This window comes from Xenopus laevis, chromosome 5L (assembly GCF_017654675.1).
Source record: "Xenopus laevis strain J_2021 chromosome 5L, Xenopus_laevis_v10.1, whole genome shotgun sequence".
In the NCBI taxonomy this organism is placed as follows: domain Eukaryota; kingdom Metazoa; phylum Chordata; class Amphibia; order Anura; family Pipidae; genus Xenopus; species Xenopus laevis.
The window spans coordinates 167,543,538-167,570,891 of NC_054379.1; the positions used below are offsets into that span (position 1 = coordinate 167,543,538).

Below are 27,354 nucleotides of genomic sequence, written 5' to 3' on the forward strand. Positions count from 1 at the left end.
CACGCTTTGCTTTTCAAAGCCCTAACAAGGACCCCTTTTCCTTCCGCACCCTAAAGAGAGCGAGCGTTTCTGCCACTGGGTTTCCGTACTAACTTTCCCACACAGAAACTCTGGGAGCATGAGCATACTTTGTATTCTTCTGCTTGTCTCTCCCAGCATGCCTTTCTCTCTCCCAGCAGCCCTTTCTCTCTCCCAGCAGCCCTTTCTTTCTCCCAGCAGCACTTCCTTTATCCCTCTTCCTTCCTGTCAGCTCACGTAGGGTCAATCCTAACACTTTGTCACCTGGAAACAACTCTCTGTACTTGACTTTAAGATCAAATTTTCTTTTGTTATTGGCACTCGACTTGCTAACATTCTCTTCAGCTAAGCGATAAGCAGTAGCCAAGCTTTCTCTCAACTGGGAAACATACTGAAAGTGGCCCCGATGTCTCACTCCATCTGTAGATACACCCAGCTGGAAATCAAAGGGCAACCGTGACTCCCTCCCAAACATCAAGACGTATAGAGAGAAACCAGTGCTATCATGCCAAGTACTGTTATAGGCATGCACCCTAGCCTCCAAATGCTTACTCCAGCTCCTTTAACCTCCACTGGCAGAGTACCTAGCCAACAATGTTCTATTAAATCTTTCAGGGAGGGCATCTCCCTGAGGATGGTAGGGAGTAGTTCTGCTCTTTTCAATGTTCAACAGTTGCAAAAGCTCTTCAATAAGCCAGCTCTCAAAGTCTCTGCCTTGATCCGAATGTAGTCTATTTGGCAACCCATAGTGAATGAAAAATTTCTCCCATAGTATTTTGGCTATTGTAGAGGGTTTTTGGTCCTTGGTGGGGCAAGCTTGAGCATACCTGTTAAAGTGATATGTGACTACCAACACATTACTGATGCCCCTTGAATCGTTCTCAATACAAAGAAAGTCCATACACTCTAAGTCCATGGGCTCTGAACTCTCCAGGTGACCCATGGGGGCAGCAAGGACCGTGAGTGTCTTCCGTTGCAGACATCTTAGGCACTTTCTACAATAACTAGTAACATCTCTCATTCTAGGCCAGAAAAAGTGGTCTTGGACCAAACCATAAGTCTTCTCCACTCCAAGATGTCCATGGTGATCATGCAGACTCCTTAACAACATGTTCCTGAACGTATGGGGCAACACTAATTGCTGGAAAAATTTATACCCTCCTGGAAAACTCTTCTTGAGTGAAGCAGGATTTCTGGCATTAACAGCTCTCCACAGGGGCCCTATCAGAGGAGCAGTTTTCTGGCTTTGAACCATGTCCTTATGGCTGATGAACTTGGAGTCTCCACCCACTAAGTCAACTGATGATCTCTGAACTGCTGAAGGGAATCCCCACTTATGTGGCAGTTGCTTCAAAGTCCTAAAAAGGCATTTGGTTTTCCATGCCCTGAGAAGAGCATGCTTTCCTTCCACACCCTAAAGAGAGCGTGCTTTTCTGCCACTGGGGTTCCTTACTAACTTTCCCACACAGAAACTCTGGGAGCTTGTACACCTTGCTTGTACTCTGCTGCTTCTCTCTCCCAGCAGTCCTTTCTCTCTCCTAGCAGCACTTTTTCTCTCCCTCTTCCTTCCTGTCAGCTTGCAGAGGGTGGAGCTCCTTCACAGAATCAATAGAGAGGAGAGACAGTGTACCTCTGTATGAAGGCACGCATCCTTGTATATTTCTACAGTCTTTGCTCCACTGAGCAAGAAAAAATCTAGCTGTCAAACAGCAATTGTGCTATTAAAGGGGGAACAGTCTTACAAGCAGGGTATGTGATTTCCAGATAAAATAGTTAAATGCAATAACAGATATAACTTGCTCAATATTGGCAGGTTGATAATGGGGCTAGTTTACTATTTTCTTATAGTGGTTCTTCTTGAATTTAATTGAGGCCTAAGGTATATAATGTAACACTTAGGGCCAAATATACAGCCCAATAATCCAGCACTAGAAGATAAGATGGCAAATATCTCAACTGCCACCATTCTACTCCCCTTACTGCTCAGGTATGAAGGGACAAATGTCACCCACACACTACAGAACACCAACATACTGAAAGTGATGTTTTTAGCCTCATTAAATCGGTCAGGGAAATCCTTGGCTAGAAATGCAGCAATAAAACTTAGAAAAGCCAGAGCTCCCATGTATCCAATAACACAAAAGAATAGAGTCACTGATCCTTCATTACAAAGTAAAATGATTGTGTCCATTTCGGAAAACACATCAGCTTCCACTAATGGAGGATTGGAGGCAATCCAGATAGCGGAAATCAACATCTCACCCAAAGAACATACAATGACTAGTATGATGGGCAGTTGGCTTCCTACATACTTCTTCAGCTTGCTCCCAGGCTTTGTGGCATTGAAGGCAATAATAACTGTGAGAGTTTTAGCCAACACAGAAGAAACAGAAATGGTAAATACAATCCCAAATGTTACTTGTCGGAGGAGACAACATATCTGTGTTGGGCGTCCAATGAATAATAAAATGCAGAGAAAACACAACATGAGAGCAAAAATCAGAATACAGCTGAGATTTTGGTTGTTGGCCCTTACAATCGGAGTGTCCCAATATATTAAAAAACTTCCCAAAACTGCTGAAGCTGTGATGAAGAGGAGCAAGGCAATGGAAGTTAAACTGGCTCCCAGGGTGTCTGTATACGAAAGATAGTTTGTAGCTTTTGGGATGCAGCCAGTTCTTTTTCTATCAGACATCTCATATACAGGGCATTTCAAACAAACTAGAGCATCTAAAATATTAAGAGGAAGAAGATCATAATGGATCATCATCTACAGAATTTCCCTAGATGGGTGCCATTTTCTAGAGCACATGTCTGGGGCATTAGGCAATCAATTATAATCAATGGGGGTGCATAGCATTTGGCATTCTCCAGTGCTTTTAAGTTTAGTTCTCATTGAAAGAGATGTATCTAAAAATGTCATGAATATCAAGGTTTTGTACTTCAAATATGCATTTACAATTGTTTTTGAGAGATTTAAAAAAAGGGGAGATAAAGACCTGAGCCCTCTGCTTCCACATTCATTTACCCTCCAGATATTATTGATATGGGTTCTAGAATAAGTGATTTTGGTGTGATGATCTTTAGACTGGGATAGCTTTACCTTGGTGGTTCTCCTGGCCTTACATTATTACAACAGCATATCTGAATTACACATTTAGGATGGCACCGTTAGGAACTCTAATTTCAGTGTGGGATTATTACATTGTATTTCTACTCTGTCTCTACAATTCCATTATATCTACATTTTTTTCACCTGTACTTTTCTCATTCTTCTCCTCCCTTTGCACTTTTCCTCTGTACCCAATTTCTCAGTTTTTATTTTTACACTGAACAATTCCTTTAAGCCCCCCTATACATTTACCACCTCCACACTCCCCAGACTCTTCTGTGCTCCTTCTCCCCTGTGACTGATGAGGAAGTCTCAAAATGTTTGGCTTTCTCTCACCTTACTGCCTGCCCACTTTATCCCATTCCTACCAAACTTATTTGAAACACCAATCCCTCTCTTATTAGACACTTGTATTTAATCTCTCGCTCTCAACCTGAATCTTTCCTTCTCAACTAAAACATGCACTTGTTACCACTATTCTGAAAAAAACCTCTCATAATCCCTCCAATCTTTATAACCATCAACCTATCTCTCTGCTACCTTTCTTCTCTAAGCTACTTGCACACATGGTCTATAGCCAACTGATATTTTTCCTCTCTGACAATAACTTGCTGGACCCCCTACAATCTGATTTTAGGCAACAACACTCCATTGAAACTGCCCTTATTTGACTAACTGATGACCTTTTTACCGCTATAGACAACAACCACTTCTTGCTACTGATACTGCGTGACATTATTAGTTGACAGTATTGCTAATACAGCTGCTTTTGACAATGTGGATCATCCTCTCCACCTCCAGTCACTCCGTTCATTTGGCCTTCATGACATGGCCCTGTCCTGGTTCTCTTTTTACCTCACTAATTGTTCCTTCAGTGTCTCTTACAATGGAGTATCATCTTATCCCCTACTTATTAAACTCTCTAAAATGGAAATGGTTCTTTTTCCCCCAGCTAACACTCATAACATCCCAGAGGTATCTATCATACCATTCAGTTATCTCAGACCCGGTGCCTTGGGGTAATCCTTGATTCTGCCCTGTCCTTCACTCCTCATATCCAGTCACTTATTAAATCATATCATTTTCATCTAAGGAATATATCCTAAATGGATAATTTATCATCCAAGATGCTGCCAAAATTCTTATTCACTCTCATCATATCACATCTAGACTACTGTAACTCTACTAATTGACCTACCCTGCCAGAGACTGTCACCTCTCTAGTCCATAATGAATACTGCTGCCAGGCTTATACACCTCAGCAACTGCTCCTCCTCTGCCATGACACTCTGCCAATCCCTGCACTAACTTCCACTATCTTTCAAAATAAAATTCAAACTAATAACCATGACATTCAAAGCACTTCATAACTCTGTCCCACCCTACATCTCTAGATACTCACCCAACTGCTTAACATGCACCTAAAATGAGCTGCTCCTCAACTCTTCTCTCATTACCTCCTCACATCTTCCTCTGGAATTCTTTCTTACAATCTGTCTAACTTTCTCCTAACCTTTCTGCTTTCAAATGATCTTTTAAAAAACACTTATTTAGAGAAGCCTACCATCACTCTGTTTAGCTACCAAGTGATACCATATACTACATCTGTCACCTTGCTTACTTCTGATCTTGCTCACTCCTTGTGATTTTGCTGCAAAATATGTCGGCACTAAGAGCTAAGAGACAATTTTGATTGGAACAACATTGTAAATGCCTTAAACCTTGGCATTGAGACACCAGGGTGGGAACTGACAGGGGTGTAACTAATATGCATTTCACCTATTTTAAACTATTATGCCTGTTATTGTCTGCTACTATATTGTTTACCTGTTGTGTTGGAAAATGTTCCATCTCCACACTGGACACAGTCATAACAACAAGATGGGGCCCCTTCTATTTTAGTCATCCTGTATCCTGGGGCACAAGGTGCATTGCACCGAGACTGTGGCATCTGCATTTGTAAAATAAAAATAATAAAACTCTGCCTTTGAGGAACATTAAAGACCAAAACAAATGACTTCAGCATTTTGATCTAGTTTTCACAGTAAACTGTGGGTCCTTGTCAGAATCTAAACATTAATTGCAAATTGTTCAGATTTATATTTCCACAGGGGGTCATGAAGTATATACAGAACAATGCTGAGACAAGTGGTGAGGTAGTTTATTTATTATATTGCAATATTTGTACTGGACAAGTCAAACCATTTTTAAAATATAATACTTGCTTATGGCCCCTTTTACTATCCATCAAAATTCATTGTTTCAATCCACAGACACCCTATTCTCAAATGTCTTGCATTAGTTCATGAGAAAATCATGGGACCTGAGAATATACTTGCTCTTTTTGTGGGCTTCGATTAAATGAGCCACATGTGTAGATGGGTGATGGATCAGACGCAATACTGAGCAATGTCTTCTGGCTGAATTAAGTCCTTCCATTTTTTATACCTTTTTCCTCTCACTTTGTCAATACAATTTGAAGGTTTAGGTTAAGTCTTGGTTATGAAAATGGCCCAGAACTCTGAATATGGCTTTGAAGCAGCATGTGAAGGCTTTTTCAGATGGAAACATTGCACCATTCCTACATTTTTGTTAATTAAGGCTATTAACAAAATTAAAGAATTCAGTTGTATATGAAGCATTTCTAGTATTTAACAATAGAAAACCAGGAAGGTATTAAGAGGCAAAATCACTGTCCATACACCAAATTATGCCCAGATATAACCCACGCCACCTCAAAACCTTCCCAATTTTGAGAATATTCTGTCCCCATGGGATCCTCAAGACTATGCTAACAAAATGAGGGCAGTTGGCTTGTAAAGAGGTGTCATGTAGGATTACAACTTTAGTAGGATTTAAGGGACCCATATGGTTATTTTCTCTATGGCTGAAAATTCCCTTCTTTAACAACCTGATTGGAGTTCAACCTGGTACCTGGTGTTTATGTGTAGTCTGCATTGCCACTGTGCTATGTGAGCAGACAGCTAAGGCCTGTGAAGTTTGGGGGGATCACAGCGGGATTGTTAGTATAAATACAGGCCACGCCAAGGTGAAAAGAAAAACAGTCCGTTTATTTTGAACACAAAGAGCTTCCAGCAGCAGTCAAAATGTAACAGAAAGAAAAACAGCTTCATTCAGCAATATAGTCCAGTAACAAACAAAATAGCTCACTTCAGCATTTTTAAGTTTTCAGTACCCCAAGGTACAATCCAGGCTTGGTCTGTGGGGAAAACAACAGGAAAATGTCCCCCTGGCTATCGGCCCCCCCAGGTCTCTGAAAGTTCAGCCGTTCCAACAATACAGCCCAGCCCTCCTGTGCAGCTCCTTCTCTCCCCCCCCTGCACACCTGCTGCTCACTCCCTTACACACCCCTTGACTGTCCAGCCCACCTTCTGGCTGCTTAACCCTCTGGTGTTTCTTAAAGGGCACACTCCTAAATGGATGGCTCAGGAACTAAAAACAGGGGATGCATATCTGCCATCCACTATAAAGCCCATCCGGCTTGTACAGGCCCTAGTTCACTCCTATTGCTTTCCATGTAATTGCAAATAGGCATGGCTTGTTTCACCTGTTCTCTGGCCACAAGTGATCTGTGTAAGCTATTAAGCTGCCTATAAAACCCCATAGGGAGGAACTCCACAATGCGTCTGGTGCCAACATGTCACCATGCGATGAAACACATGCAATGTGTCGGATGTTGTGAAGATAACATAAAGTGAAGGAGAAATCGCAGGTAAGAACTACATTTATCCGACTGTCAGATAAAAACGCAGTATCGTGGAGTTCCTCCCCTACATTGCACTGACTCATTTCCCAATGTAGGTCTATTTACAATAGTTTCTGGGTTCGATTCAAGCTTGTTTAACTGGTTCCTGATCTTGCCTGTCCCTAACCTTCCTTAGTTCCCTGCCTGTTTCTGATGCATGCTTGTTTCTGACTATTCCCCGTATCATGATTCTGGTGAGCGCTAGTGGTGTGTTTGACCCTGGCCTGTGACCTTTACTATGCTTCTGCTTCCTGATTTGCTACCGTATTATCTGTTTGGTATTGACCTGGCCTGTCACTTGACCACGCTCCTTGTTCCCTGTTCTTCCTGTATACATTATGGTTCTTTTACCTGCCCAGAACTCCCCCCTTGGTCCTCTCATGTTAATACCTGGTGGCATCTGAGTAGCAGAGGTGGTTGTTAGAGGCAAAGACCAGGACCTTAGCTTTTTTTCTAGGTTTTGAAATAGTTGCTATATCCCATTTCTGTATGTTATCTAAATGACATATCAATATTGACCACTAAGCTCTCTTGTAGACATAACTGTCCTGCAGTGAATGGACCACAGTTCTAAAGGGGTTCAGGTTTAGGATTCCACTCCCTGAACAATTCCACTGGAGGAGATCCTGATTCCTGACTACTAGCTGGTAACCTGAAAGTGTTTCTTAAATCTACCAAATGTCTTCACAGTGATGTCATGTGGCTAAGTTCTGCCTTAATTGTATCTAATTACCGTGTTGTGTTTGGAAATAAACGTTGTCCTTGTTTATGTTTTTATTTACTTGTAATTGCACAAAAGCCTCTCTCTTCCATTTAGCAAGGGCCCATCTGGGAAAAGGAGACCAATGCACCACCATGTTTTTCATGCAGTGAATTATTTGTTTTCCCAACTTTTTGGTCACAGCAAATTTTTTCATCACTATTAATAAAGATGTTATAAGTCACCGAGGAGTTAGGTGACTATTTAAAGTGCTTTTATACAGCTCACATAGCTGCCAGGTGATTTCTTATACCTTTACAATTTTAAGTACAGGGTTAATTATTCATTATAATATACAGTTAAATATGTAAAGTAAAAAATCAATGTATAGGTCAAAATCAAGGGAGAGCTTTCTCCCATAGCTGCAACAAATGTGGCACAGGGTATGATCCTCGAGTAATAATTGCTCATATTAGGTCTTCAGGGTAATGGCAGGAACGAAAGTTCTTGTAGGGATCATCATAAACAAACAATACAGATGACGCTATTGGCCTTTGAACAGTGGCAAACACAGGGTTAAAAGCAGAGAGCTTCAGAGAAGGCAGGGGCCAGTGAGGGAAGTGCAAGAAAAAGAGATGGAAACTTGGAGCCTGTCCATTTAAAGGTATACAAAGAAGGGCACCATTTATGAGGATATCATTTACAGTTTGGCCCATAGGAATATAGCCAAACTGCAGATTATATAGTGAATAAAGTATCCCCTCCTGTAAAATATAAGGATATTATAAGTTACCAAGGAGATCCATGACCATATAAAAGCACAAGGCCAAAGTGACTTCTAATATTCTCATATTTTGTTAATTATTATAATACACAAGTTTCAGTGAGTCATGTGACAGAAATAACATCAACATCAAACGTTGATTATAACCGATGACATCACTAAGCTCCGATTATAAGGAAATCATTTACAGGATATTCATGACTCTTGTGTATTATATGCAAAGACAGTTTTCTCTTAAGATTTCCTGTATATGAAGAGAGGTTATAAAAATGATTCTATGGTGGCCCTTTTTCGGTGCTCACAGGTGCACAAAGCACCCCATTTAGGGAGCAGCAAGTGGTGGCTCAAAAGTCAATGAGCAAAACTATATGAAAATATGTTCATCTGTTCAACTTGTTTTCCCTCTTACCTTTTCAAAGAATGGACCAAACAGATCCTCACTGTTGTTGATGTAAATCTGTTCCCTGGTTGATGCATTGAAATATCCAACTTTATTTTTTAACATATAGTTGTTTGATAAGAAAACCCACTTGATAATGTCAAAACTGGCTGGCGGGTCTCCATATTCATTGAAGGAGTGAGTGTTGCCGTTGGTGGTGAAACTTACATTGCGAACGAAGACATTCAGCTGAAGAAAAGAAAATCAGAATGAGACTGATAAGAATAATTTGATCTTCTGAACATTGTGTACAGGTATTGTTCATTGGATATGGTGCCTACAAACAAGATATCCATAGACAAGTTAAGCAATCAATATATCTTGAGGCTATCCTCTTTCCCCTTTTAATGTATATAACATACTTGAATGGAGCAGGGACAGGTACAGGGCTGCTATCAGAAATCTCCAGTCCCTGCACAATAAAGGACTCCCTACACATTCAAATAAAATTGGTGCCAGTGCCCCCAACACATTAAAAAACATTGGTCCCAGGGTCCCTACAAGGCTCACCTCCCACATACAGCAAAGTTATCACAGGCAGAGTATGGCACACACAGGCAGAGTTGGGCAGGCAGATTATGGCACATACAAGCAGAATATGGCATACATATGCAGAGTAGAGCAGAAGACAGGGAAACCAATCAGAACCATACAAGTAACTCATCAGGACCAATCTTAGATGAACAGTACAATACTGTCTGAGGTGTGAATAATACAGGGACCAGTTAAAAGAAGTATTGATCCAATTTAAAGCTTAGCCACAGTAAAGCTTAGATAGACTTAGGTCTAATAGCAGTCTCACTTAAATGCAGGGTCCCACAAGGTAGACCCTTGGAACATCAGTTGGAGAGCACTGACTTAACTGATGCTCAGATGTGATTCCTTAGATTCAAGTCTTCTGCACCTTTCTTTGTAGCCCACATTGGGAACCTAGCAATAAGTGGCACTTCAGGGTGGTGGTAGCTCCATGGTTCCCCTGCATCAAGAAATGCACTAGCGCAAGATTCTAAACAGGAGGTGGGACAGACGAAGCACACCAAGCACAAATATAGAGAAGAACAAGGAAGAGCCATGGAAGCAATTACCTTTAATGAATGAGGTTTAAGTTTGTGCAATAACAGCATGAATAATTAACAATAAAGTATGCTGGGATAAACTATTGCAGTATTTATCTGTTTGAAAGGCTGGCAATGACTACAATTATAGAGCAGGCACTCAAAATAAAGGCATTCTTCCACCAGGCGAGTAAAAGCATTTGAAAAAGCTTATTATGTCCAAATATAAAGCCTAACGCATTTTGTGTTACAAATATTTGGACATAATAAACGTTTTCAACTTGCTTTATTTTGGGTGCCTGCTCTACAAATTCCCTTGATCTGCTCCCATTGCTGAAGACTCTGGGTGGTGCACCTGGGCCTCTTCCTCAATGTGGTGAGTCATTACTCTTTTGGGACCTTTGATTTATTTATCCTTACTTCAATGAATACATTTATTCTTATGAAATAATTACTAGTAAAGGATAAATCTAGTTGTTAGATATTAAAGGATTGAGATGGCCGCCTTTTGTGCTGAACAGATTTCAGAATAGCCATACTTGGGTCATGGGTCCTATGTAATACATGCTCGGCTCCTCTGATCCTGCTGCATTGTGTGCTGACAATATACATTTGATCCAAATATATCAGGTTGTATCCAAGGACAAACTTTGGTTTCCCCACAGTTCAGCACTTGCAGGTCCTCCTCCACCTGTTTGAGACGATCTCCAAGTACAGAAAATAAAGTGCTAGAATCCTCAAAAATTCATTGAGGAGGGGGATTTAACAGAAAGAATAAAATATAGTATAGTATTTTTTTAAAAATTTTTTTTGTTTTTTGTTTTTTAAAAAATTGTTAAGACCCACCGTGATTATTAACAGTGATAATAGTGTTCTTTTATTTAACTTAGAAGAAGAGAGCCCAAAAAAATGAAAGTGGTGAATTTTAAATGAAAGATAACAAAAAAAGAATAAAAAATAAAAATAAAATATGAAAAATAAAATTAAAAAATTAAAAAGTGAACAAGTGAATAATTTAGTGAATTAATAAATGCCAACGATTTCTCTCCAAGTGATAGTGAATTCAGTGTTATTTATTACTTAAAACACATTCAATTGTGCAATAGGTGAATATTAATGTAATTAAGGAATATTTGGTGTGGGTTCAACTTCCCCTTAGATTTTTCCCGTTTAAGATCCACACTCTATGGATTAGAGGAAAGGTAACATAGAATACTTTGCCACAATTCCGGTACAGCCGGTTGTGCAGCTCACTCACCAAATGTGAGTTAAGGGAGAGCGTCTGATAGGTCCTGTTCGCGCTGTTTCCACTCTTTTTCTACTATCCAGGTTGTTGTAGGAGGGATAAAAATAGAGAGGGGCATGTGCAGGGATCACTTTAAAACAGTTTAATAGAATAAAAATACACTCACAAACACGATCGGTAAAACTGCAAAAGGATTGGTAAAAGTCCCGCGAAAGTCGCTGTGTCTCCTTGGCGTCCCTCGGAAGATACAGACGTCTCTCTGGATCGGGTACTCCTGCAAAAGGTTAGCGTGGTCCTTTTCGCTTACGCGTTTCGCCTGGCTGGCTTCTTCCTGAGCGATGACGTCCACATACTTTCTTGCCCCTTTATTCTCTGTGCGCTCTCAACCAAACTTACAACAACTTTATTTACAAGTGTTTCAGTGCATTTAGGCACTGTTCTTTATACAGCTAGTGCGTATCATAACTTCAAAAAAATCCTGCCCTATTGTTTCTACACCCAGAAGGGATTTAGTGCACTAATTTATACATATAGAAAGATTAAGCATATGTATTCAACAATTCTACAGCATTAAACATCCATAATTTTAAAAAACTTTTTTTTAAAAAACAGTTTAGAAAAACAATTTAAAAACAATTTAAACACTTGGACTCCAACATTAATTTAAGCGATAATTGTCACATTCAGTGTTTGTCACACTCTTGAGTATAACCTGTATGGCACCACTCTGTATTTTTTTAAAATTACATTTCAAAGTGTCTATTTCTGTCTTTTGATAAGACCTGAAAAGAGTAGCCATTTCCTTATCTAGAATTGTCTAAGGGAAGTGTCAATTATCATTACGAAAGTAACAGTTTCAATCCCCATAGTGTTATCAGTAGAATATAGTTACATTCAGGATTCTTGTGACTATATTACTTGTTTATTTGTCTAGAAACGCTTTAAGGTTAAAATCTATATTTAACCCCAAAGGAGTAAGGGATTTTATCCTATGTATCCACCAGCTTTCTCTTTGTAGGGTTTTGGTCACCAGGTTTCCTCCTCTCCAATTATTTTTAACTTGTTCTATACCCCACCATTTCAAGCCTGACGGATTTTTGTTATGTTTCTCTGTAAAGTGTTTAGATACGGAATGCTTCATATTTCCTTTTTTTATATTATTTATGTGTTCTCCAATCCTTTCCTTTATCTTTCTATTTGTTTTCCCTACATATTGGAGTCCGCAGGGACATTCTAAACCATATATAATATTCGCTGTTTCACATTTAATCAAATCCTTTATTTCAAATGTTTCATTTGTTACTTTACTGATAAATGTCTTATATTTTGCAATTTTTTAATTTTATTTTTCATATTTTATTTTTATTTTTTATTCTTTTTTTGTTATCTTTCATTTAAAATTCACCACTTTCATTTTTTTGGGCTCTCTTCTTCTAAGTTAAATAAAAGAACACTATTATCACTGTTAATAATCACGGTGGGTCTTAACAATTTTTTAAAAAACAAAAAACAAAAAAATTTTTTAAAAAAAATACTATACTATATTTTATTCTTTCTGTTAAATCCCCCTCCTCAATGAATTTTTGAGGATTCTAGCACTTTATTTTCTTTAATATACATTTGATGTAACATTGATCAAAAGGCATCCTGCAAATGTAAAATCAATGGCATCAGCACTATTTACCTTTTATTTAAGCACTGCTGATACTACTTTAACTGCCACCAAAAGAGATATAGAAAAATGATGGGGGCTACAGTAAAAAGCACTAGAGATGCTTGCGTAACACTATCTAGGCAGGTAGGTAAGATTTATTGTTTGGGATATCGCTCCTCCTTGATCTGCTGCTGTTGAACTTATCTTTCTTTTCCCAGGCCCATTGAGTTCCTTCAACTGCTAACAGAGCATGGGCTACACACAACTTCTTCTATCAGATGGGTCTTCACTTTCCACACTGATTCTGAGACACAAAGACCTTGCAATAACTTGTTCTTAGAATTCAGTTAACTGTAAGACTGTTATGCATAGTCTCTTAGATGTTACTTCAGGATAAACCGAACATTTTATATTCAGTATATTTACCACCTATAATGACATAGGCACAGGCGGGACGTTAGCAACAGGCAGCGTTTGTAATCTCTATCAAGTGTACAGTCTCCAGAGTACAAGGTCATCACAATGGTGCTACTCATAGGATTTCTCTATACATGGGCCTATCCACTTGACTCCTGCTGCTAGAAGTTGATGTCTAGGGTACTACATTTTTACCCCTCCTTGTTGGAATATCTGAGTGCTCTATTATTTTACATCAGTCTAAATTTCACTCCTTGAGGTGCAAACTCTAACCTTTCTAACTTTTCCGATTTTCTCCTCCTACTGAGGTCTGATGCCCCAGGCACCAAAGCACCACCTACCTTTCTAGGCAAGTGTCATCTGAATGTCAGGAGCACTCCATTGTGGTCACGTAATGAGCTGTGGTATTACCAAGTGGTGTTTTGATGCAAAATTCTAAATAAAATGGCACCAGAGACCCGGATTCAATGCCTGAATATAGGTCTTTCTCTATGAAGTTCCTGAGTACCCCAAAACTGGTATTTCACCTTGATCTTTCAGTTCCTGACCCCCTGCCTTGATTCTGACTTTGCTAGTCACTGTCAGCCCTAATATTTTGCCTGGATATGTCTACAAACTCTTAACCCTTCGGATACTGCAAATTCTACTTTTTGTTATACAGCTGCCTCCTTGGTCCCAACTTCAACCTACTAGAGCTGCTAGGCCCTGAGACTGAAGAAGCAACGCCTTGGGGTCCTTCATTTTTTAGGGTTAAATGAATCAACAAACATCCCTGGCTACAGAGAAACTCCCAGCTCCCCCAGGGAATGAGGAAATTATCTTATCCCAAACTGTGAACAAATACAGCCCATGTTTACCAAGCTGGAGTTAATCCCTAACACTTTTTTTTTAAATAAAAAGACCCTTAACCTTATACCCTTACACTTGCATAGACTATCTCCTGTTATAAGTTATAATTCCACATGCCTCAAAGAGATAGTAGGTAAACCTAGCAGGGGTCGGGGAAACTGATGTGAACTGCTGAAGTATTTAAATTGAAACCTTGATTCTAGATCTTACAGCTTTTATTTCATCACAAAGTTTCATATAGATTCAAAAACAAACAAACAATACAACATATACTGTAAGCAACAGGTCATTAATGGCCAGATTAATTTCAGTCAAGAATAAATACTAGTACATATTTAACATTCAAAAGGCCGAATCACCACAGTTTACAATTTTTTTTACAAATTTTTGATATGGGGTTTATCTAGTTCTCCGTGAGACTCAATCTCCAAATCTGTACAACTGCCCTGGAAATCTTAAAGGAACACTTTGAAAACTTACAAACAAAACCCTATTCAAAATTACTTCTGGAGCTAGCCATATACACCCAAATGATATCTTAGAAAACTGCCAGCACATTTATGATGTCCAACTGTCAGGGAGCCGGGAGGTCCCTCCAGGGAGGTAGTCAGGATCGAGGAGGAAGCCCTCTTGAGGGAGCAAGGTCGCGGTGTCCAAAGGGTTAATCAAAAGAGTAGTCGGGATCCAGGCAAGAGTTCAAAGGCAGGCAGAATATTAGCAAAGTCCAAAAGTCCAGGCAAGAGGTCAGCAACAAACAGGAACAAGATAAGTCTTCAGCGAAGCAGACAGGAAACCCAGGAAACTTCACAGGAATGAATCCTATACTTGGGCGCCATTCTGGCGTCTTGGTAAGGCTTTTATATTTGAATTTGGCGCCATTCTGACGTCATCGGCGTCCTTGCCGATGTCGACGTGCTGACGTCATTGCGCCATTTTGGGAGCGACGCCGGCAGGGAAGGACGCGCCGCCCGGAGCTCCTGGACCTGCTCCGGGCGGCGATCGTGACACCAACCTATCCCAATTGATATTCATATGGATTTTGGTCAGTTTGGGGAATGGGCAGGTTTGGTAATGTCATCTGCTGGTGTTCCATGTTGGCCAATGTATGAGCCACAACATGTGATTAAGCCAGAGTATGGCCTCCTTAAATCTGGGACCAACTATATTTCAGGAATTTAAGTTTGACAAAAAATTTTTTAGGAGATCTCAGTTATAAATTCTTTTTGCTTATTTAATTACTACATTCGCCTTAGAACATGCAGTAACTGAGCCCTTCTTTTGGGCAATATAAAATATAATACTTACTTTAGGTAAAAACCTACCTGCCAGGGCTTCACATTCATTTGTAGAGTTTCCAATCGGTCCCAGTGATTGGCTGGTGGCTGAGCAGAGTAGAGATTGTGCAGGGCGTGTGCCAGTGCATAGACTGCAGTGTAAACTCTATAAGTGATTCTGTAATTGTGATTCCCATACAGTAATAAATGTCTATCACTGAGAGTCTCATTCCCTGTGCAGTATTTTACTTTGGCTCCTGGGACAGTTATTATCAAGCTGATAGCATCCAGGAAATAGCAGCGAAACAAACCTTCCCATATAATTCGTGTTAATTCATTTTTGGGATATTTGTTAGGAGTAAATGAATTAAAAAAATGTTCAAAACCAGGGATCTGTCCTTCCTGAACTAGCACCATCAGGGAACCATTAAATGTGGTTTCTATTTTCTTTTTCCTTAAATTAAAAATTTTTGTGAAAAAGGAAGACATGACCCAAATTCTCCTTGGCATTTTATTGAATAAAAATAGACTAAGAAAGCTGAGAGTGGATTTAGTGCTAGAAAACACAACTATAACTTTAGCACTGTTTTTCCGAATTGTAGCAACAATTGTATCTTCATAATATTTCTCAAGATAAAATGTGTTATTGATAATAGCGGAAAAAGCTACACAGCCCTGAACACTTGAAAGTTCCTCAGTTATCCTTTCCCGGGCTCTGTATCCAGTGTCATCATCTGATATAATGAGTCCGACCCATTTCCAGCCAAAGTGCTTCAGTATCTGCACAATCCCATCAATTTCTGCCTTCACATTGGGGATAGTTCTGTAGAATGATGGGAACTGGGTTCTGTCATTGAAAACTGGATCCATGGCACCGTAACTGATCTTTAAAAAAATATTGGGAGTGGAGTGTCTGCTGTATCAATTTCGATATACAAATTGCACAAACATCACATCACCTATATATATATATATATATATATATATATATATATATGTAACCTTGTTATCAGCTTTTTATAAGGAATATACCTGGAACTATAGCAGGGTGACTGTTACCCCAATGTTTCTATATATCTGTAACCTTGTTATGAGCTAAGGAGGCCCAGTCTGAAGGTCAGTTAGGGGGAGATTTGGGGTGAGTGTTTATTTGTGCCCTGGGTACCCCTGGAACTATAGCAGGGTGACTGTTACCCCAATGTTTCTATATATCTGTAACCTTGTTATGAGCTAAGGGGGCCCAGTCTGAAGGCCAGTTAGGGGGAGATTTGGGGTGAGTGCTTATTTGTACCCTGGGTACCGCTGGAACTATAGCAGGGTGACACCCCAATGTTTCTATATATCTGTAACCTTGTTATGAGATAAGGGGGCCCAGTCTGAAGGTCAGTTAGGGGGAGATTTGGGGTGAGTGTTTATTTGTACCCTGGGTACCGCTGGAACTATAGCAGGGTGACACCCCAATGTTTCTATATATCTGTAACCTTGTTATGAGATAAGGGGGCCCAGTCTGAAGGTCAGTTAGGGGGAGATTTGGGGTGAGTGCTTATTTGTGCCCTGGGTACCCCTGGAACTATAGCAGGGTGACACCCCAATGTTTCTATATATCTGTAACCTTGTTATGAGCTAAGGGGGCCCAGTCTGAAGGTCAGTTAGGGGGAGATTTGGGGTGAGTGCTTATTTGTGCCCTGGGTACCCCTGGAACTATAGCAGGGTGACACCCCAATGTTTCTATATATCTGTAACCTTGTTATGAGCTAAGCAGATCTTGGAAGATGGCCATCATTTTGTTTAACTGTATAGTGTACACTAGATTCTTAATTCTAGGTCTTATTTTTAAAATGTAAAAATGAAAAATGCCAATTATCCCACTGCATAAATGCTGCAGTGAATTCAATTAGGAAAAGATAGTATTATAAATACTATAAAAAATTTAAAAACCAAGGCAAATAAAATATTCCTGACCCCCAAGAACAGCAAAATGAAAAAATATTCACAGCAAATTTTCAGTACTTTTAACTGGGAAAAGCTTTTAAATTACTTTTAAAAATCTACTTATTAAATATACATGCCGGTATTTTCCCCTTGTAGCAAGGAACATCATGCAAAACAAAATGTTTGTGGTTAGAAGTGTTGGTGTCGAGGATGGTAAGAAAAGACATGCTTTTAAGGCTTTGAACTTACCTTGGACAGCTAAAACGATAATCCGATACAAGGAGGCCAATAAATCATACAATGATGGTTGGGCATTTTGGGGCAAAACTCGAATGTTTCAGTTTGTTTGTTTTTTTAAAAAAACAAATTTTTTGAGATTTATTAAAGCCTGATTCTGCAAAAAGCCTGAATCTGAAAATCTGCCATCTCAGACCTGCCGAGGTTATGTAGAAGTCAATGGCAGAAGTTCCTATACTATTGTGACGTTTAGCCTGAAAATCTGACCATTTTGGTCTTTTCGGGTAAAAATCCAAAAAATTTAGGCTTTTTGGGAAAAACATCCAAAAAAATCGAGCTATTGGGGAAAAAAACTAAAAAAAACTAACGATTCCGATTTTCACTCAATATTATAGAGTTTTTACCTGAACCAAATAAATCAAGCTTTTTAAATAATAAATAAGGTAAAATTGGGTATGGGAATGTGGTCTTTTTTATTTAAATAATGAGATAAATTCAGATTTTACCAAATAACCCCCCATTTGGAGGAAGGTCCAATGTTTGATGAAAGCAGGGAAAAAGCAGAGATTCAGAACTGTTATTTTATGTCTATACAACTGAGGAGCCTAATTATGGTTTCTTTTTCAACTGACCTAATTCTAATTATATATCTATTGATGCATGGGTGACTCAGGAGAATATTCAAAAGAGACTGCTGCATGTAAAGGTAAACATAGGTTCAGGACCAGATGGTATTCATCCCAAGGGTACTAAATCAGCTTAATGCTTTGATTGCCAAACCTCCTTACTCAATTGTTCAGGATTCATTGAGGTCTGGTATAGTGCTGAGAGACTGGCAACTTGCTAAAATGGTGCCGCTATACAAATAATAACTGTCATTATCAGTGCTAGGAAAGCTTTTGAAGGGGTAATAAGGGGCAATAAGGGTAATAAGAACTAAGATACTTGAATATTTTGAAAATCAAAATTAATTAGAGGAGGTGAGTAGAAGCAGGAACCTTGACTCTGGGATGGCAGTGGATGGGATCTACTTAGACTAAAGTATTTGATACAACACAGAAGGTTACTGGTTAAATTAAGGAATATTGGCCTGGAACATAGTATTTGTACCTGGATAGAGAACTGGCTGAAGGATAGATTCCAAAGATTGGTATTAAATGGAGCATTTTCTAATTGCACCAGTGTTGTTAGTGGAGTACCACAGGGGTCTGTCCTTGGCCTTTTGGTTTTTCACTTATTTATTAATTAGCTTGAAGCAGACATTAAGGGGCCTATTTATTAAACCTCATAATGTTCTGGTTGAGTTGTTAAAGTTGAAAACTCTAATTTTTAGAAGAATAAAAACTTGAATTTTTAGAGATTTATTATAACCCAAAGTTGCTAAAAATCCAAATCCGAAAATACTCCATCTCAAACCTGTGGAGGTCATGTAGAATTTAATGATAGATGGTCTGGTAATCCGATAAATTCAAGTTATTGCAGTGATAATTAGGGATGTAGCGAACGTCGGAAAAAAAGTTCGCGAACATATTCGCGAACTTGCGCAAAAATGCGAGCGGTTCGCGAACGGTTCGCGAACCCCATAGACTTCAATGGGAAGGCGAACTTTAACATCTAAAAAAAAAATTTCTGGCCAGAAAAATGATTTTAAAGTTGTTTAAAGGGTGCAACGACCTGGACAGTGGCATGCCAGAGGGGGATCAAGGGCAAAAATGTATCTGAAAAATCTGCCTGTGTGTGCTTGGAAGAGATAGTGTAGGGGGAGAGCTGTTAGTGATTTCAGGGACAGATGATAGTAAGTTTGCTGGCTAGTAATCTGCTTGATACTGCTCTGTATTGGAGGGACAGAAGTCTGCAGGGATTTGAGGGACATTTTAGCTTAGGTAGCTTTGCTGGCTAGTAATCTACTGTTCTCTTTAAACAACTGCCATACGTTGACCTTGTAGGCATTGTTTGCCCAGTTTTTTTGGACGCAGCCACTGAAGCACAGTTGCCAGAAAAAATATGCCATATAAATGCTGAAAATAGTAATTTTTCGCCATACGTTGACCTTGTAGACATTGTTTGCCCAGTTTTTTTGGTTGCAGCCACTGAAGCACAGTTGCCAGAAAAAATATGCCATATAAATGCTGAAAATAGTCATTTTTTGCCATACGTTGACCTTGTAGGCATTGTTTGCCCAGTTTTTTTGGTCGCAGCCACTGAAGCACAGTTGCCAGAAAAAATATGCCATATAAATGCTGAAAATAGTCATTTTTTGCCATATACGTTGAGTCAACGTATGGCAAAAAATGACTATTTTCAGCATTTATATGGCATATTTTTTCTGGCCTCTGTGCTTCAGTGGCTGCGGCCAAAAAAACTGGGCAAACAATGCCTACAAGGTCAACGTCGTTGACCTTGTAGGCATTGTTTGCCCAGTTTTTTTGGCCGCAGCCACTGAAGCACAGAGGCCAGAAAAAATATGCCATATAAATGCTGAAAATAGTCATTTTTTTGGTCGCAGCCACTGAAGCACAGTTGCCAGAAAAATTATGCCATATAAATGCTGAAAATATAAATTTTTTTGGTTGCAGCCACTGAAGCACAGAGGCCAGAAAAATTATGCCATATAAATGCTGAAAATATAAATTTTTTTGGTTGCAGCCACTGAAGCACAGAGGCCAGAAAAATTATGCCATATAAATGCTGAAAATATGCATTTTTTTGGTCGCAGCCACTGAAGCACAGTTGCCAGAAAAAATATGCCATATAAATGCTGAAAATAGTCATTTTTTGCCATACGTTGACCTTGTAGACATTGTTTGCCCAGTTTTTTTGGTTGCAGCCACTGAAGCACAGAGGCCAGAAAAAATTAAACCAGTAGGGTTTGCACCCTAGTTTGTAACGGTGGCGGAGGGAGGAGGACGCTAAAGGACAGCTGTGTGTGGAGTCATGAGGCTTGAAGAGAAGGACAGCTGCATAGAAGTCAGAACAAGTCTTCCGGCGTGCAGTAACCCTCCGAGATCCACCCCTCATTCATTTTAATAAAGGTCAGGTAATCGACACTTATGTGACCTAGGCGAGTTCTCTTCTCAGTTACAATCCCTCCTGCTGCACTGAAGGTCCTTTCTGAGAGCACACTTGAGGCTGGGCAAGACAAGAGGTTCATGGCAAATTGTGACAGCTCTGGCCACAGATCAAGCCTGCACACCCAGTAGTCCAGGGGTTCATCGCTCCTCAGAGTGTCGATATCTGCAGTTAATGCCAGGTAGTCCGCTACCTGCCGGTCGAGGCGTTCTTTGAGGGTGGATCCAGAAGGGTTGTGGCGCTGCCTTGGACAGAAAAACATTTGCATGTCTGACGTTACAGACTGGCCAAAGGGCTTTGTCCTTGCAGGTGCGCTCGTGGCAGGATTACTGGCACCTCTGCCCCTGGAATGTTGATGAGTTCCTGAAGTGACATCACCCTTAAAAGCATTGTACAACATGTTTTGCAGGCTGGTTTGTAAATGCCGCATCTTTTCGGACTTGTGGTATGTTGGTAACATTTCTGCCACTTTATGCTTGTACCGAGGGTCTAGTAGCGTTGCGACCCAGTACAGGTCCTTCTCCTTAAGCCTCTTGATACGGGGGTCCTTCAACAGGCATGACAGCATGAAAGACCCCATTCTCACAAGGTTGGATGCAGAGCTATCCATCTCCGCTTCCTCATTATCAAGGACTGCATCATCCACGGTCTCCTCCCCCCAGCCACGTACAAGACCAGGGGTCCCCAAAAGGTCACCACTAGCCCCCTGGGAAGCCTGCTCCTGTTGGTCCTCCTCCTCCTCCTCCACAAAGCCACCTTCCTCCTCTGACTCCACTTCTGGCACCTCTCCCTGCGTTGCAGCAGGTGCCTGGGTTCGTTCTGGTGATTCCGACCAGAAATCGCGCGCTTCCAGCTCCTCGTCACGCTGGTCTACAGCCTCATCTGTCACTCGTCGCACGGCACGCTCCAGGAAGAAAGCGAAGGGTATTAGGTCGCTGATGGTGCCTTCGGTGCGACTGACCATATTTGTCACCTCTTCAAAAGGTCGCATGAGCCTGCAGGCATCGCGCATAAGCACCCAGTAACGGGGGAAAAAAATCCCCAGCTCTGCAGATCCAGTCCTACCACCCAGTTCAAAAAGGTACTCGTTGACGGCCCTTTGTTGTTGCAGCAGACGTTCCAACATAAGGAGCGTTGAATTCCAGCGAGTCTGGCTGTCAGAAATCAAACGCCTGACTGGCATGTTGTAGCGCTGCTGAATGTCAGCAAGGCGTGCCATGGCTGTGTAGGAACGTCTGAAATGGGCCGACACCTTTCTGGACTGGGTGAGAACGTCCTGGAATCCTGGGTACTTGGAGACAAAACGTTGGACTATTAAATTTAACACATGTGCCATGCAGGGCACATGTGTTAAATTGCCCAGTCTCAACGCTGCCAACAGATTGCTTCCATTGTCACACACCACTTTTCCGATCTGCAGTTGGTGTGGGGTCAGCCACCGATCGGCCTGTGACTGCAGAGATGACAGGAGTACAGATCCGGTATGGTTTTTGCTTTCCAGGCACGTCATCCCCAAGACAGCGTGACAACGGCGTACCTGGCACGTCGAATAGCCTAGGGGGAGCTGGGGGTGCACAGGTGTGGAGGAGGAGAAGGAGGACCCAGCAGCAGAGTAAGAAGAAGAAGAGGAAGAAGACGAGGTAGAGAGCGATGGAGGAGTAGAGGTGGTGGCAGAACCGCGTGCAATCCGTGGCGGTGACACCAACTCCACTGTTGTTGTTGAGCTACCCATTCCCTGCTTCCCAGCCATTACCAAGTTCACCCAGTGGGCAGTGTAGGTGACATACCTGCCCTGACCATGCTTGGAGGACCATGCGTCAGTAGTCATATGGACCTTTGGCCCAACACTAAGTGACAGAGATGCGGTAACTTGGCTCTGCACATGTTGGTACAGGTGTGGTATTCCCTTTTTAGAAAAAAATTGCGGCTGGGTACCTTCCACTGCGGTGTCCCAATTGCTACAAATTTGCGGAAGGCCTCAGAGTCCACCAGCTGGTATGGTAAAAGCTGGCGGGCTAAGAGTGCAGACAAGCCAGCTGTCAGACGCCGGGCAAGGGGGTGACAGTCAGACATTGGCTTCTTACGCTCAAACATGGCCTTCACAGAAACTTGGCTGGTGGCAGATGACTGGGAATGGGAACAGGTGGTCAAGGTGGAAGGCGGAGTGGAGGGTGGTTCAGACGGGTCAAGGAGAGCAGAGGTAGAGCAGTAAGATGCTGGACCAGAAGGAGTGTGGCTTTTAGTTTGCCTGTTGCCTTTGAGGTGTTGCTCCCAAAGTGCTTTGTGCTTGCCGCTCATGTGCCTTCGCATAGAAGTTGTACCTATGTGGCTGTTGGGCTTACCAAGGCTCAGTTTCTGACTGCACTCATTGCAAATTACAATGCTTTTGTCAGAGGCACACACATTAAAAAAATCCCACACTGCTGACTTTTTGGAAGTGTGCGATCTGGCGGTAACAGTAGAAGTTGGCGGCATTGGCGGCAATGGCGGGTGCGTTGGCCGGCTGAACACAGGTGCCGATACATGTTGTTGCCCTACTGATCCCTGCGGGCTGTCCTCCCTGCTTCTTCTAAGTCTTATTCTCCTACTGCCTCTCTGACTCTCCGTCTCTCCATCTGAACTACCCTCCTCTTGCTCTCTTCTACTAGGCACCCACAAAACATCAATCTCCTCATCATCATTCTCCTCAGATGCATCAATTTCTTCTGACACATCACAGAAGGAAGCAGCAGCGGGGACCTCCTCCTCATCACTCATTATGTCCATCTCTATCGTGTTCTCTGCCAGAATTAAATCTGGTGTAAGGTCCTCATCTCCTTCATCTTCTTCTGGCAATAATGGTTGCGCATTACTCAGTTCAAGAAACTCATGGGAAAATAACTCCTCTGACTCCAGTGAAGAAGGGGCACCGGTGGTGGAGGAAGTGTTACGTGGGGTGGCCATAGCAGTGGAGGATGAGGAGGATGTTGTGGTAAAGTTAGAAACGGTAGAGGATGGGGTGTGCTGTGTAAGCCAGTCAACTACCTCTTCAGCATTTTGGGAGTTCAGGGTCATTGGCTTTTTAAAACTGGGCAATTTGCTAGGGCCACAGGATTGCATAGCAGCACGGCCCCTAGCACGGCCTCTGCGTGGCGGCCTGCCTTTGCCTGGCATTATTTTTAAAAAAACAACAACAACAAAAACTCAGTTGGTTTTTCTGGAAACGATAATACACACAGCTAGATGGCAGTTTGAAGAAAACAGTGTGCAAATAATGCCTACAAGGTCAACGTATACACTACTACAGTGGTGGATACGGATTACGTAAAATATATGAATGCTGCTTGAAAAAAAGTAACTCAAGTGGTTTTTCTAGAGACGATAATATTATCAATATTTAGACAAAATGTGAACAAGCTCACACAGCTAGATGGCGGGTTGAAGAAAACAGTGTGCAAATAATGCCTACAAGGTCAACGTATACACTACTACAGCGGTGGATACGGATTACGTAAAATATATGAATGCTGCTTGAAAAAAAGTAACTCAAGTGGTTTTTCTAGAGACGATAATATTATCAATATTTAGACAAAATGTGAACAAGCTCACACAGCTAGATGGCGGGTTGAAGAAAACAGTGTGCAAATAATGCCTACAAGGTCAACGTATACACTACTACAGCGGTGGATACGGATTACGTAAAATATATGAATGCTGCTTGAAAAAAAGTAACTCAAGTGGTTTTTCTAGAGACGATAATATTATCAATATTTAGACAAAATGTGAACAAGCTCACACAGCTAGATGGCGGGTTGAAGAAAACAGTGTGCAAATAATGCCTACAAGGTCAACGTATACACTACTACAGCGGTGGATACGGATTACGTAAAATATATGAATGCTGCTTGAAAAAAAGTAACTCAAGTGGTTTTTCTAGAGACGATAATATTATCAATATTTAGACAAAATGTGAACAAGCTCACACAGCTAGATGGCGGGTTGAAGAAAACAGTGTGCAAATAATGCCTACAAGGTCAACGTATACACTACTACAGCGGTGGATACGGATTACGTAAAATATATGAATGCTGCTTGAAAAAAAGTAACTCAAGTGGTTTTTCTAGAGACGATAATATTATCAATATTTAGACAAAATGTGAACAAGCTCACACAGCTAGATGGCGGGTTGAAGAAAACACTGTGCAAATAATGCCTACAAGGTCAACGTATACACTACTACAGCGGTGGATACGGATTACGTAAAATATATTATGGCTGCTTGAAAAAATTCACTCCGGTGTTTTTTCTGGAGACGTTAATATTATGGATATTTAGACAGAATGTGAACAAGGTCACACAGCTAGATGGCGGGTTGAAGAAAACAGTGTGCAAATAATGCCTACAAGGTCAACGTATACACTACTACAGCGGTGGATACGGATTACGTAAAATATATGAATGCTGCTTGAAAAAAAGTAACTCAAGTGGTTTTTCTAGAGACGATAATATTATCAATATTTAGACAAAATGTGAACAAGCTCACACAGCTAGATGGCGGGTTGAAGAAAACACTGTGCAAATAATGCCTACAAGGTCAACGTATACACTACTACAGCGGTGGATACGGATTACGTAAAATATATTATGGCTGCTTGAAAAAAGTCACTCCGGTGTTTTTTCTGGAGAAGGTAATATTATGGATATTTAGACAGAATGTGAACAAGGTCACACAGCTAGATGGCGGGTTGAAGAAAACAGTGTGCAAATAATGCCTACAAGGTCAAAGTATACACTACTACAGCGGTGGATACGGATTACGTAAAATATATGAATGCTGCTTGAAAAAAAGTAACTCAAGTGGTTTTTCTAGAGACGATAATATTATGGATATTTAGACAGAATGTGAACAAGGTCACACAGCTAGATGGCGGGTTGAAGAAAACAGTGTGCAAATAATGCCTACAAGGTCAACGTATACACTACTACAGCGGTGGATACGGATTACGTAAAATATATGAATGCTGCTTGAAAAAAAGTAACTCAAGTGGTTTTTCTAGAGACGATAATATTATCAATATTTAGACAAAATGTGAACAAGGTCACACAGCTAGATGGCGGGTTGAAGAAAACAGTGTGCAAATAATGCCTACAAGGTCAACGTATACACTACTACAGCGGTGGATACGGATTACGTAAAATATATTATGGCTGCTTGAAAAAAGTCACTCCGGTGTTTTTTCTGGAGACGGTAATATTATGGATATTTAGACAGAATGTGAACAAGGTCACACAGCTAGATGGCGGGTTGAAGAAAACAGTGTGCAAATAATGCCTACAGGGCAAATAATGCCTAAAAGGTCAACTTATACACTACTACAGCGGTAGTAAAATAAAAAAAAGTAAAATAAAAAAAAATGAATATTAAAAAAAAAAATTAAAGTTGGTGCTGCTGAACTACTAGGAGCAGCAGATTAGCACACCAGTCCCACTCCCCAACACTGCTAGACTAATAGCACTGGGCTCTTATAGTAGTAGTAGTAGTAGTAGTAAAACAACAAAAAAATAAATAAAAGCAGTCCTTACAAGGACTACTGTTATTGCAGCAGTCAGCAGATGAGATCAGAAGCAGGACAGCTGCCCACAGCAGCTACATACAGAGCACTGCAGTAGAAGGTAGATTACTAGCCAGCAAAGCTACCTAAGCTTAAATGTCCCTCAAACCCCTGCAGACTTCTGTCCCTCCAATAACAGAGCAGTATCAAAACGATTACTAGCCAGCAAACTTTCAACTGTCCCTGAAATCACTAACAGGCAGCAGCTCTCTCCCTACACTATCTCTTCAGCACACACAGGCAGAGTGAAAAAACGCTGCAGGGCTTCGGTTTTTATAGGGAAGGGGAGTGGTCCAGGGGAGAGCTTCCTGATTGGCTGCCATGTACCTGCTGGTCTGGGGTGAGAGGGCAAAAAAAAGCGCCAACAATGGCGAACCCAAAATGGCGAACGTCGCGCGACGTTCGCGAACTTCCGGCGAACAGTTCGCGACATCTCTAGTGATAATTCGATAAAGTCGAGTTTTTGGTGTATCAGTTCGAAAAAAGTTGCACAATTTGAACTGACATTCAATTTTGTTGCAATGTTTTTTCACACTGACCTTTCCAAGCTTCTTTTTTGTTAAATGCTTTACGTTCGTGGAAGGGAGATAGTTCGACTTTGTTGCAATAAAAACTTTTTTAAAAAATCAAATTTTAGTAAATAACCCCCTAAAAGTACTGTCTATTTTTTCTGATCATATTAAATTGCATGAAGGATACTGTCACTTTGCTGAGCGATTTGACTAAATTGGAAAACTGGGCAGAAAAACTGGAAAATGAGGTTCAATGTTGATAAATGCAGGTTATGCACTTAATATAAATGATATAAATGCGAGTAATACACTATGGTAATGTATAACTGCAGTGCAGTTTTGGGCTCCAGTCCATAATAGGGATATAAATGAGCTGGAGAGAGTGCAGAGACTAAGTGCAACTAAACTGGTTAGACTTTTAAATTTGGGATTGTTTTCTCTGGAGAAAAGGTGCTTGTGAGGGGACATGATTATTTTTAAAAAGTACATTAGAGAACAGTATAGACAGGTAGTGGGGAATCTTTTAAAATATGTATTTCAAAACATATTTCAGCAGCACTCAGATATAGTATTCATTATATCGGAGTGCTACTGAAATATGTTTTGAAGTATGAACTGGACCTGAGCAGACAGCGTCCCAGTCGGCACCCGATTCTACAAAAGGCGGTGAGGAGATTGTGTAGCACTACTTTGTTGGCT

At 40.8% G+C, this 27,354-nt stretch overlaps 1 protein-coding gene across 1 annotated transcript; it reads right to left on the reverse strand.

The window, feature by feature from the left end:
- Positions 1-1,852: 1,852 nt before the first annotated feature.
- On the reverse strand, positions 1,853-16,184 carry LOC108716272 (vomeronasal type-2 receptor 26). The gene is made up of 4 exons (XM_018262394.1): positions 15,363-16,184; positions 8,790-9,008; positions 4,958-5,081; positions 1,853-2,748 (listed from the first exon to the last, which is right to left on the reverse strand). Exons 1-4 carry the CDS (start codon positions 16,182-16,184, stop codon positions 1,853-1,855), a joined length of 2,061 nt encoding a protein of 686 aa, XP_018117883.1.
- Positions 16,185-27,354: the final 11,170 nt, after the last annotated feature.

Bases quoted from the DNA above. Each gene is read 5' to 3' on its own strand.
- LOC108716272 (XM_018262394.1), bottom strand. From the start codon at position 16,184: ATGGATCCAGTTTTCAATGACAGAACCCAGTTCCCATCATTCTACAGA. The intron at 9,009-15,362 runs GTAGGTTTTTAC...TCTTTTCTTCAG, and splicing joins TGAATGTGAAGCCCTGGCAG to CTGAATGTCTTCGTTCGCAA. The intron at 2,749-4,957 runs GTAAACAATATA...TTAATATTTTAG, and splicing joins AACATTTTCCAACACAACAG to ATGCTCTAGTTTGTTTGAAA.